The sequence below is a fragment of the Stigmatopora argus genome, chromosome 18, assembly GCF_051989625.1.
Source record: "Stigmatopora argus isolate UIUO_Sarg chromosome 18, RoL_Sarg_1.0, whole genome shotgun sequence".
NCBI classification, from domain to species: domain Eukaryota; kingdom Metazoa; phylum Chordata; class Actinopteri; order Syngnathiformes; family Syngnathidae; genus Stigmatopora; species Stigmatopora argus.
Window position 1 is genome coordinate 13,259,913 of NC_135404.1, and position 11,733 is coordinate 13,271,645.

At 45.8% G+C, this 11,733-nt stretch overlaps 1 protein-coding gene across 11 annotated transcripts in view; it reads right to left on the reverse strand.

Moving 5' to 3' along the window:
- Nucleotides 1-11,733, reverse strand: part of cacna1g (calcium channel, voltage-dependent, T type, alpha 1G subunit) — a 72,038-nt gene that overhangs the window by 20,094 nt on the left and 40,211 nt on the right. For 6 of the 11 annotated variants that reach the window (XM_077625065.1, XM_077625064.1, XM_077625059.1 and 3 more), the window contains exons 11-20: nucleotides 8,307-8,458; nucleotides 7,669-7,854; nucleotides 6,985-7,099; nucleotides 6,731-6,886; nucleotides 5,580-5,645; nucleotides 3,688-3,781; nucleotides 3,181-3,350; nucleotides 2,811-3,083; nucleotides 2,550-2,723; nucleotides 1,890-1,990 (exon numbers count right to left, since the gene is read on the reverse strand). In XM_077625065.1, the coding sequence (XP_077481191.1) occupies nucleotides 1,890-1,990; nucleotides 2,550-2,723; nucleotides 2,811-3,083; nucleotides 3,181-3,350; nucleotides 3,688-3,781; nucleotides 5,580-5,645; nucleotides 6,731-6,886; nucleotides 6,985-7,099; nucleotides 7,669-7,854; nucleotides 8,307-8,458 (1,487 nt within the window). The remainder of the gene's footprint in view (nucleotides 1-1,889; nucleotides 1,991-2,549; nucleotides 2,724-2,810; nucleotides 3,084-3,180; nucleotides 3,351-3,687; nucleotides 3,782-5,579; nucleotides 5,646-6,730; nucleotides 6,887-6,984; nucleotides 7,100-7,668; nucleotides 7,855-8,306; nucleotides 8,459-11,733) is intronic. The other 5 variants (XM_077625067.1, XM_077625068.1, XM_077625069.1 and 2 more) reach the window with 3 other exon arrangements.

Here is an 11,733-nt window from a genome sequence, read left to right on the forward strand (position 1 = left end):
TGAAGTGTGCAAGAGATGAGCTTTGATGATGGCTCAAAGTACACGTCGGCGTACAATAGCGCCAGGCTTAGATGTGGATTTGCAGCTTTCTAAGAGACTATCGTTTCAAGTGGCTCAGCCTGTGTCATCTGACGGATCCCCACGCAAAGTCGCTAGGCTAATATGGCTCTGATAGAAACACCCGGGAGCTACTGTCATTCATTTGGTATTGACATGATCTTTTGGTTTCTTTTGAAACATGTTTATTTTAGCACTGTGAGAACTCACCGGATTAAAGTTCAGCTACATTTCTAAATGATATCTCTACTCATCCCCAAGCAAATAGAGACAAAGAAAATGACCATGACCTCATTGTGTAAACGCCATCTTCTCGTATCGGAATAAAGGCGCCAGCGTATTTGATTCTCGAAGGGTGAAAATAAAATCCCCCGTGAATCCTGGCTGGCCGCTTTCCGTGCGCGGCGCTGTAATTTGCGGCGAAAGCCACGACGGAGATGGAAAAAAGGATTGACTTCCCCGCTCCGTTAAAGGTCAAATCACTTTAATGCAAAACAGTTTGCAACGTAAATGCCACAGATAATTATGCTCGCCACTGACTGTAATTGCCATTGATTTTTTTTGGAGAGGACTATTTTTTTATTTAAATAGTGTTGGGGTTATTCTGGATAATATTATAAGATGTATGCATTTTAATGACTTTTGTATAAGAGTGTCTTTAATTTGAAGCTGGGGCAAACTGGAGGTCACCCTGCTGGCTCCAGCTTGTTGACATAACTAAGACCTCACCCTCCAAGGACTGTTTACTGGGAGATAGACCTCCATGCAAGCCAGACACCCAGATGCAAGTTCGCAATGAAGATCTACGAAGGATCTCATAAGTTGCTTTGACTGGGACGCCGGCAGTTTACCTTATAAAGAAATTATTATGCTAATACTGAAAATTCTTACGCAGGTGTTTTGGTTTTGATCTGATATGAGCAGTTTTTTTTTTCACCTTAAGGGTGTTATTCGGTTAGCTTATGCAATTGTTTTGAATCAGATTACATTAAATGTTTTCGGTATGTCGCGACTAAATACAGAGAAGAGTATACTGCACGTCAGAATGCTCAGGAACGAAGGCGCGTTATGAGTGCTAGTTCTCCTTGCAAGTTGTAATCAGTTATGTCAACGATGTCTTCCAATTTTAATTAAATATTACTAATAATGATTTAATGGTATTAATCATTATTCCAACAAATAGAAACCCAGAACAAACCTACATTAAAGTAACTAGAGTAAAGTAAATGGCTATCTCTTTTTAAGATGGCTCAAAAACATAAGTCGTAGACCTAGCTAAACGATGAATAGAAGCGCAATTTAAAATATGGGGGGGGCAAAGTTGCTAGTTCTTGTCCCGGTTGCCACTAAACACGTGAAAAAATAAGAGGTGGGAAGGAGGCTTGGGGGGCTTCCGAAGGGGCTAACGGATTTGATTCTACACTTGGTGGAGATAAGACGCAGATGGCACTTTGAATAAATAAATAAAAAACTCAGTTTGCTGCCGCTTACTCACCCCTGACACGGCAGAAATGGATGGATAAAAGATGCTTCTGAAGTGGGAATTTGGAACGGAATAGAAAATGATTTGGGAAGCAGGGTGAAAAAAATAAATAAATAAATAAAAATACAGCGCGCTCTTTGAAAGCAAAAGCCTAGCATGTCAGTCACCCGCAACACCGCAACGCGAAATCCTCTCCTTCTCGAGCAGAGGGCTGACTTATCAGCTTTTTACCTCCCGCATTTAAAAGTAGTTTACATTTGGAATCCTTTAGAATGTCAAGTACCCACAAGTCAACAAAAAACAAAGTTCAATGGCTGAAGAAAACAAAAAGAGAATTCAAGCGTCATACCTGGAGTCTGGAGAGAAGAGGTAGAGCGACCAAGCGTCTCTTTGGCGACACCATTCGGGTTGTTTTCTTTCCAGCCAGCGGAACGATCTGGCAACGCGACCCTGCGAACACGCACGTGCGCTTTTAATAATAGTAATTTAATAATAAATAGTACAGTAATCCCTCGAATATGGTGGTTAACTTGCCGTTTTTTTTAATGATTGCGGCCATGTTTGGTGTAAACATGGCCGCAATCATTGAAAAATCACCATTAAAACTAAATTAAAATGAATAAACATACACAATGGTTAGGGTCCCATAAAAAAGAACACTCGAAAGTGTTTTTACGAATTTAACGCTATTATTGGAGATAGATCGATTTTTTGATGATTGCAGCCATGTTTGGTGTAAACATGGCTGCCGCAATCATCGAAAAATCGCCAAGTAGGGCTATAGTAATTATTATAAAAGAGTGCTTCCGCTTACAAATTTTAGAGTAGATTTTCACATTTTTATGGACTTAAAAAAAAAAATTGTACAATAATTAAAAAAATCGTAAATAAGTGAATTTGCGATAACTGAGGGAAGACTGTCCATCTCAGACGCCTGTCGAGAATACGCGACGTTCTTCGCAACGGCTACTTTTTGACGGAATGTAAACACGGACTTTGAGACACGAACCAGATTGGCTTCTTCTTCGGCATTTTCCTCTTCGGCGTTCTCCTCCGTGGAGGCGGGGCCCAAGAGCGAGGGCGTCCCCTTCCCGTTGCAGTCGCCGTGTTCCGCGGGTGGCGAGGCCCCCGCCGAAGGGGGGCGGGAGCTGTGCATGCTGGCCGAGCGATAAAGATGAGGCACCTGTGACGTGGACGGGACAAAAAAAAAAAAACATCTCACCTGTTGTACGCCGACAACGAAAAGTGGCATTCTGGGACGGGGTGGTACCTGCAGCAGAGCGTCGGGGGGCAAATCCACGGAGCTCCGCGTCTCCACCGATCTGCGGCGAGCGGACCCCGATGGGGAGCCGGTCCCGGCCGAGGAGGAGGCGTCGTCGTCCTCCTCCGTCAATCGCGTCCGTTCTTCTTCCGAGCTGGAGCGCCCCTCGTCCGACAAGAGGGAGCGGCGTTCCCCGGACTGCCGCTTGTGGCGTTTGAGCGAGGGGGCGCGGCCCAGGCTGTTCCAGCTGGATCGACGGCTGTTGCGCCCACTGACCTTGGCCTAAAAAAAAAAAGTTGACGTCGGAAGTGCTTGCTAGCAAAGTTTGTCACTAAAACAAGGGTGCTACAAGTGCGGGTTTGATGAAAAAGCCACTCACCGGAGACTTTTGGTAAGCGTTTGCGTCCACGGAGACGCCGCTGCCTCGCCGCGACTCCGTGTCGTCCCCAACGGGCAATTTGGGAACGGGCATGGGAGTGGCTGCCGTGTGGGTAATCAGTGGAGGAGTCAGGCTGCTTTTCACGTCCACGTGACCGTTCACAGCTACTACTAGTGAAAAAGAGTGGAAGGAATCAAAATAAGGGTGGAAAAAAATACTTATTTATTACCTATTTATTTATGTCTAGGGTGTCTTTTCCTGTGTCTGTATTCTCACCCTCTTGCTACTGTGACAATGAAATTTCCCGAATACGGGATGAATAAAGTTATCTAATCTAATCTAAATGATGTTGAATTCGGGCCATAAGAGCTAACGTTTGAAAAGTCAGCAGTAAATAAAGTGCACAGCGGCGGCACGTTATTTCCCAGTATTCTTCGATGACGTTATTTTAGCACCCTGGCTTAACACCCGCGTTAAGATATGCCTAGATGTGGTTAGATAGCTGACCTGCGCAGGCCGATAAATCCCGTTTACTGCCGTCGACGTCCTCCGTGCTTGGGGCGCAAGAGTCGATCTCTGAACCGCATTTGGAAGCGTCCCCCTTGACACAAACAAACACGGCATTTAGAGGAAAAGCAAGGGCCAAAAAGGATGGGTCGCCACGTCAAAACAAACGGGGAGGAGAGCCAAGTTGCCACCTCTCCGGTCCCCATCGTTCAGAGACGGGACTTTGATACACGACACCGTGCATGCAAAAAAACAGGGACGCTCACTGGAAATAAAAAAAAAAACGGACGATAACATGCACCGGGGGGAGTGATCACTTACGATACCACTTACTTTCTATCTGCTCCATCTCCACCATTGACAACACGCGTCAAACACACAGAGCTGACTTGTTAAAGAAAGGGACCCGCAACGCTACCTTGAGGTGCGCCTAAGGCAACGCCAAGTCAGGCAACGCCCCCGATGTGAAGGAAAAGGGGGGCAACTCTGAGCTCACGTCAAATTACAAAGTGCACCTAAATCCTTAAGGTTATAGTTCAATCATATTTCCAATGCTCTTTTGTGATTTCCCCAGACTGTTGGAGGAGTGTGGAAATAAATTTTGAAACCTCAAAGAGAGATGTTCCTGGGTTGTTCTGCCCTTGACATCTCACTGTTATCTAGTTAAGAGAACATCCGGGGGAAAGGGGAGTCTATTCATCCATTATTCTTCCAACAAACCGAGTGATAGCAATCATAAAAAAGACACAATTTCATTCCTAGACCACAAATGAGCCTGTTGTTGCATTTTGATAGCCATTCATTTGAAGCCAATAAGGCTTATTACTGGCGGATTATGACCCAGACCACCCAAATATTGGCAGGAGGAGAAAGATTGGTTTGGGGGAAGTAAGGGTTTTTTCTGGTCGCGGGGGAAATCCTCGCTGATGAAATAGGCGGGATGTTTAGACAGCTTGTTTATCTGCCAATTCGGGCCAGGGCAGGAGATGGCTCGGACGCAGCCCATTGGAGAACAGCGGACATTAACAGACGGCGGCAGCGGCGGCGACGACGGCGACTCACGGGAGGATCTCAATTACCTGCCGTTAAAACGGGGCGACGTGGCGGATGGATGTTGATACAAGGAAATGGAGTAAATTGTTTGTGTGTTTTCCGTAATGGCTTTCTTCCAAAACGGGATGTTGAAAATTTGGACTTAAAACGTCAAATGACCTAAAGTTGTATTTTTTTTCCACTTCTTTTTGTCAACTTTTTTAAATGAATGCCATGTTAAATTAAAATGAATAAACATACACAATGGTTAGGGTCCCTAAAAAGAACACTTGAAAGTGTTTTTTACGAATTTAACGCTATTATTGGAGATAGATCGATCGATGAATTAGCCGTTTCAGGGCCAATGAATGTTGACGTGAGCTCCGGGAAAAGTCGAGTATTGAAGCACGTTGTTGTTTTCTCTCAAAGCAAGTCATTGAGCACAGACCCTCATTAGCAGGATGGGGAGGGAGGGGAGCATGCAGGAGCCACGGGGGGGACGTCACATAACTTTAGGCTCAAATCGGTGGACCTCGCTTTCATTTCGGGGCACTTTCACCACCCAAACATCTTGCAATTCATCCAAAAGTTCTATCTAAATCTTAATGGATCTCTTGCCTGATACTTTTGACATTCCAGTTCTACAAGAATGCAAAAATTCTGTACAATGCTAACGTTAGCAAGTAAAGGTGTCCCGCAAGGTTCCACCTTAAGCCCGTTTCTTTTTCGGCCTGCATTTTCTTTTGAGGAGACCCAAAGATATGTGACGAGGGGCGGAGACTTGGACGACGGGAAAGGGCGGTTAGTGGTGTCGGGGAAGAGCGAGTTAAGGTAGCCGCCGTGCTTCGTAGCGTACATACCCCTGCGTCTACGGGCAGCTGAATAAGACTCAGTCGGGCATGCAAGTCCTCCCGCTTGGTCACTTCCTGCGGTGGAAGCCCGGCGTGCGGCAACCAAGGTGCGAGAGGCGAGCATCCGGAAGAGGGGGTGGCGGGCGAGGGGAAAAAGCACACAAGTGAGAGAGGCCCAAGGGCGGCGGTCGAACGCCGAAGGATTCGGCCAGGCGGGCGGCTCGCCGCCATGCCGGCCGGTCGAGTTCCCGTCCCGCCAGAAGATCGAGGACAAGGAAAGCCAAAAGGTCAAAGAGCAAAAGGCAAAAGGCAAAAGGCAAGCGTGTGCGTGCCGGACTCGCTTGGACATTCGTTAATAAGTACATGCTTATAGCAGACGTGCATCTTTTTCATTTTTACACATTCACGTTAGACATTTTTTGCAGCGGTGGACATCACTTTTCTTTTTTTTTTTAGGGAGGAAGTCATATTCCAAAGGATATGAAAAATGCGCCCGCCCACAAATGTAATTGAAAAGTGTTTCCCAAGCAATTCATATTGATGTTTTTACACGTTAGTTCCAGAGCCGCGGATACGACAGACATCTCCCACTAGGTTGTCTCGAGTCAGTCGCGGGCTGGTTACTTAGCAACGGGATCATGAGGGAAGTTTGGCAGATTAAAAATAAACTTTCAAAGAGCGATGTCAACTTGAAAGAAGAGAAGAGGAGTACCAAGGGTGAGCTAATAAACCTCCATTCTGCTATCGTTACGTGCGCCTTAGTACTTCCGAGTCGCAAATTTCATGTAGATTGGAGCGTCTCTTTTGTCAATATGTCATTTAGTTGAGTAGCATGTCCAATTTCCGCAGCTGTACCAGATCCGTGACTTAGCGTGGATAGCGAGTGCCACGTTAGATGTATTTAACGCAATCACATGCTCGTTCCAAAGTGCGTACGAGTGCCAAAGTGACAAATTAACTGGAGTCCAGATGATAAATCGCGGCTCATAAAAATCCCTTCACTCGGAGCCCCGTGTGAAAAACCAAAGAAAGACGGAAGGACGGACAGAGCGTGGATAAATTGAGATAAATATCGTCGCTGTCTTCCCGGGGGAAAATTAATTTCACGGGATTGGTCACCCGTTAGTGGTCATTTATTGAGTTGAAAAGCCAGACTTTACCTCCGTTTGGAAGCCTTCCACCAAGATGGCCACCAGCAAGTTGAAGAGAACGTAGTTGCCGAAGGTCATGAGGGCGATGAAGTAGAGCGCCGCCACGGGAGTGGTGGATGCCATTCCGTTATATAATACCTTGTTCCAGTCTTCCTGGGTTAAGATCTAAAATGGGATGGTAACAAAAACAAAGTCTGCTTATTCAATGCAATAGGTGTGTTAAGTAGGCAGAGATCAACAAGTAGGAGAAGGTTTGAACTCACTTGGAAAACCGTCACGATGGCCCAGAGAAGCGAGTCAAAGTTTTTCCGGTCCGGTAGCGTGTCTCCGTCCCGCTCGGAACCAAATTTACAACCAAACAGATGCATTCCCAGAATACTAAAGGAGAGAGAGAGAGAGAGGACATCTTGGTGGAGTCAATCCAAAACACGGCCAATCCATTGCAAAAAGGAAATGTTGGATCCGGACGCATTGAGCATATATCCGTACTTCTTTTCATTTGTTTTTGCGCTACTGTCAATGAGACGCTGATCTTTTCAGCACCGCGGAGAGCGCCACAAAGGACGGCCCGCAATTGTCAGTTCGAGTCGTCAAATTAAGGTAGAAAATTCATTTGTTGAGGAAAAATAAGCCCATGCCGTTGATACAAAGTATCCTGCAATCAGTCGGTGTCTGCTTATTATTTTTTTATAAATGTAGTGGAAATAAAGTGTTAGCATAGCACAGTAGATATTTCTTTTTTTCTATTAGCACTACGGGGCTCTTTTTGGACTGGTGAGGCTTTCTTCTCCACTCAAAATGATGTCACGTACATAGATACATTGTTATCGTACACTCAGAAGTGCCCCGTTTCTAATCTGACGTCTACGGTGGAGCGAAAACAACTTGAAACGAACCGTCTGATCTTTTGAAGGACTAAAGGAGAGCTCGAGCAATCCCACACGCACCTGAAGATGAAGATAAAGAGCATGAGCAACATGCAGAAGGTGGCCACATTGTCCATGGTCTTCATCAGCACCACCAGTTGCCGCTGCAGAGCCGGCATGAACCGGACCAGCTTCAGCACCCTCATCAGGCGAAAGGTCCGAAGCACCGACAGCCCCCCGCCTTGCTGGCCCACGATTTCCCACACGCTGTTCAAAGAGGACAAAAAAGGTTAGCGTAAAATACATTTTAGCTGCTAGCTCAAGCTACGGTTAAGTTTCTGGTCAAAGAAAACACAGTAAAAAAAAAACCAAATATTTACAGTTTATAATATGTTTACTTCTGCATTAAAAGACAGTGGCAGCTTCTTGTCTGCAGTATAACTAAGAAAAGGCAATTTTAGGGAAAAAATATAGGTGGAAATGCAAACGCCGTTTTTTTTGGACTAAAAGTATAAGTCACCTCAGCCAAATAATACAAAATATGGGGGAAAAAATACAAATAATTATACCCGTAAAAAACAAGCTACAAGTCATTAGTTGCAAAAGTGTGACTTGTAGTCGGGAAAATACGCTAACATTTGGCACTTGATACATACAAGAAAAGTGATTTTGTGGGTGGTTAGAGGTAACTTGATGGTTAAAAAATGGCTTCCACTTACCTGATAACAACAATGATCCCATCAAAAATATTGTAGGGGTTCTTAATGTAGCCAAATGGACCGTAGACTAATACTTTTAACAGCATCTCCAGGGAGAAGAGGCTGGTGAAGACGATGTTACTGATCTCCAAGGCATTGGTCAGTTCGTCGGGCTGGAGGTCAAACAAAAACAAAGAGTGGACTCATTAGTACTTGGAAGGAAAATCAATTCCGTTCCTATTAAGGAGCGTAGAGGAGGGGAGAAGGGACGGGGAAGCGCCTGAACTAAAATGACAAGAACACAAATATGTATTATTTTGCGGCAGAGCGCAAGCTCGCCCTTTGTTTGCCAGTCCAACGGGGACGCAAAGCCGCTGCGGTACCAAGACGTCTGCTCGCTCGCGACTCATCTGAGAATTGAGCCGTCACTCAGGGCCGGATCAAACGACTGCGGAGAATTTTTAAAATGAGCCAGCCAGTCGGCGATAGTCGGAGAGAGGGAAAGAAAGCAGACAGTCGGGCAGAGCAGAGCAGCAATAAAAGCCCAGGCGCATCCAAACACCACGCGCTATGGAAATTCCACTTCTGTCGGCAATTTGGCCCAGGAAGAAGACGGAAGAAGACGCCAAATGCTCTGATCTGTGCACCCATGGACGGCTTTCATCTCCACCCGATAAACGGTGGACACCATTCGGACGGGCTGTCATTTTGCCCGCATTACACGGACGCGATAAACGGCGGCATAGGGTTGCTCTCCGTCATTGGCGTCGCCATTAAAGCGAGATTTTTTGATTTTTTAGGACCTCCCTCGGCTGTGAAAGCAATTACCGTATTTTTGCGACTGGCCGAAGAATGGAGAAGGAAAGGATAACAAAATATATATCCCAGCAAAGACAAAAAAGAAAGAAAAAAATGGTTAGTGACTTGTATTCCAGGAAATACGGTACGCCTAGCCTGGCTTTGTTGATGCGTGCGTTCACACGGCGCGCTTCAATCCACACCAATCGACACGTAAACGGAATACTCACACTTCTCAAACAGACGTGCCAAAACAAAAAAATAAAACTTTTACGAGCCGAGACTTGGACTGCGTCAATCTGGCCCGGAGACCAATCCTTATTTGTTCTCCCTCCCCGCTGTTTTTATTTAATGTTCCGCAGCCGGACCGTAAACGATGACTCGGGTGGCCCGTTCCGAACGCGATAGCTATCATCTTTTGTCTGTTTTGAGCATGAAATCGTGCTCCTTCTGTTGATTGGACGGAAGAATCTTAGTTAGCTTCGCTCGCAAAAGAGATAAAAAAAAGAAAAAGAGCCTCACGGTTAATCCGAGTAGAACGATAAGCGAAGAGGGCAATCCCGCTGGGGAAACATCCTATTTAGCGCACAGCCACATCCATGAAACAAGATGCCAGAAAAAGGGCAGCCGGAGATTTGACATCTCAGTGAATGGGAAAATAACGCAACGCATCGGAAGATTCTTGTCATCCATATTTCACGCTCTTCGGGGCCGGAAAGGCATGTCTAGAAAACTCGCTTTGGGGAGGTGCAACGCTACAATCTGTCAAATACAACAACAAAAACAGCAGGAATTTGAATTTTATGCCTCAAATAGTGTTAGATGCAGCGATTTAAGTGTGTTTAAAGGCTAACGTCGCTAACTTGGATGCATTGGGCTTCCGGTTTTCCTCCTAAAATTTATTCTATCAATGGCTAATTTGGTAAATCTGTAGAGAATAAATTCAATGATTTATGTTTATCAACTGCAAACATGCAAATTTCTTTCATATATATATATATATATATATGAATTTGAGCCAATATAACAGTTGTTCCAACACAGAAGGACCCATGTCAAATATCAAAAATAGAATCAATTAAAATACATTTAAAAAATCATCTGAATTCAGTGCTTATAATGCAGCAGATGTTTTAAATTTACGACAGTAAAGTTGACTTTTCCGGCCTTCTGTGATGCATAATGATGATCTACATCGTCGTAACAAATTTGTCACAATAATCTTTTTTTTTTTTTACCGCCACGTCTGGATGCAGTGACATTTGACTGACGCTAGGAGGGAGGACACGCCCCTTCTGCAAAGTCCGCCGTATAATTGAGGGTGGGCCAAAGCGGGCAAATAAAATAAATAAAAAAAAACGAGGCGAGATGACATGAGCCAGCCCTAGTGTGTCAAGATCAAGCCAAATAAATAAGGTAGGCAGGTGCACAGGGTTGTTCTCATCTCCACCGTAAATGGCAATGCTTTTGGACAAGATGAGATAAGGCAGGCCGGCAGGTCGGCAGGCAGGCAGTCTGGCAGCCTCCCTTTTTAACATGTCCAAGCCGTCTGCCTCCACTTTTCTTCCCATAATCTGCCTTCACCCCGCCGAGTCACGGCACTCTGTCATCCCTCCCCGACACTCTATTTAATCATCTTTTTATCCGAGCCCCACCCGCCCATTTCAATGGGACGCACTCGCCCGGTTGGCCCCCCTCGTGGCCCCGACTCCACTCCGCCCGTTGCCTGTTCTCTGGAAGACGGAGATGGGGGGGCGGGGCTCGTTTACGTGTCATCCGCGGTGCGAGACCGGCCGCCGCCGCTCGATAAGCCGACAACGCGTCTGAAGGACACGGCGTCTCCGTCCATGACGCTCCATCTAATCAGGAATCGACGGGATATTTTGGGGGACCGCACGGTGGGCGTACATAACTCGCCGTTACATCCCGGACGTACAAATCTGGGAAACACGCGTTTGGAATCTTTTCGCGTGACTCACTTTGGTAGCGACTCGGTCGGCACACGCGACATTTGGGGCTCGGAGAGATGGAAAAAGGGGCGAGATTTGCCAAATCGGGGAGACGTCGTAAGGAGAAGCGTGTCAATGGTGGGCCTGAAATATGTTGAAGGCGGCTGGCTTTCATTCCAACACGCACCCCCTTTTCTCCCTATTTGTGCGCTCACATGGCTGCAATTATGCTGGTGTAAATAAACAAGAGCAGAGAGAGACAGAAAGAATTCCAGTGAGGCTCAGGGGATTCAAGCGAGCGCTTTACACACTGAGACACCAAAATACTAAGCTAAAATTCAACTTCAAGTCATCAATGACAACATCACTACTGGCTACTTACTTGTAAAAGTGAAGCACTCTCAATCCTTTTCACCAACCAATCACACTTGATCTGACAGAGCGCTCGTTTAGCTAACGTTAGCCGTTCCATGGTGGTCCACGTCCAATCCACGATGTATTTTTGCAGGCAAAATGAATTGGAAGCCTATGACCGTCAACGGCATAAAATTTCTTACGAATGGGGACCCAAACAAATGGGCTTTTGATGTCTACTTTGGGCTGAAATCACACTATTTCCGCATTTAAAGATTCAACTTTCATTGACTTGGCTAAGATGAACACGGCATTCCATCTCAAAATGGCTTGTCGGGGGGTGCTGG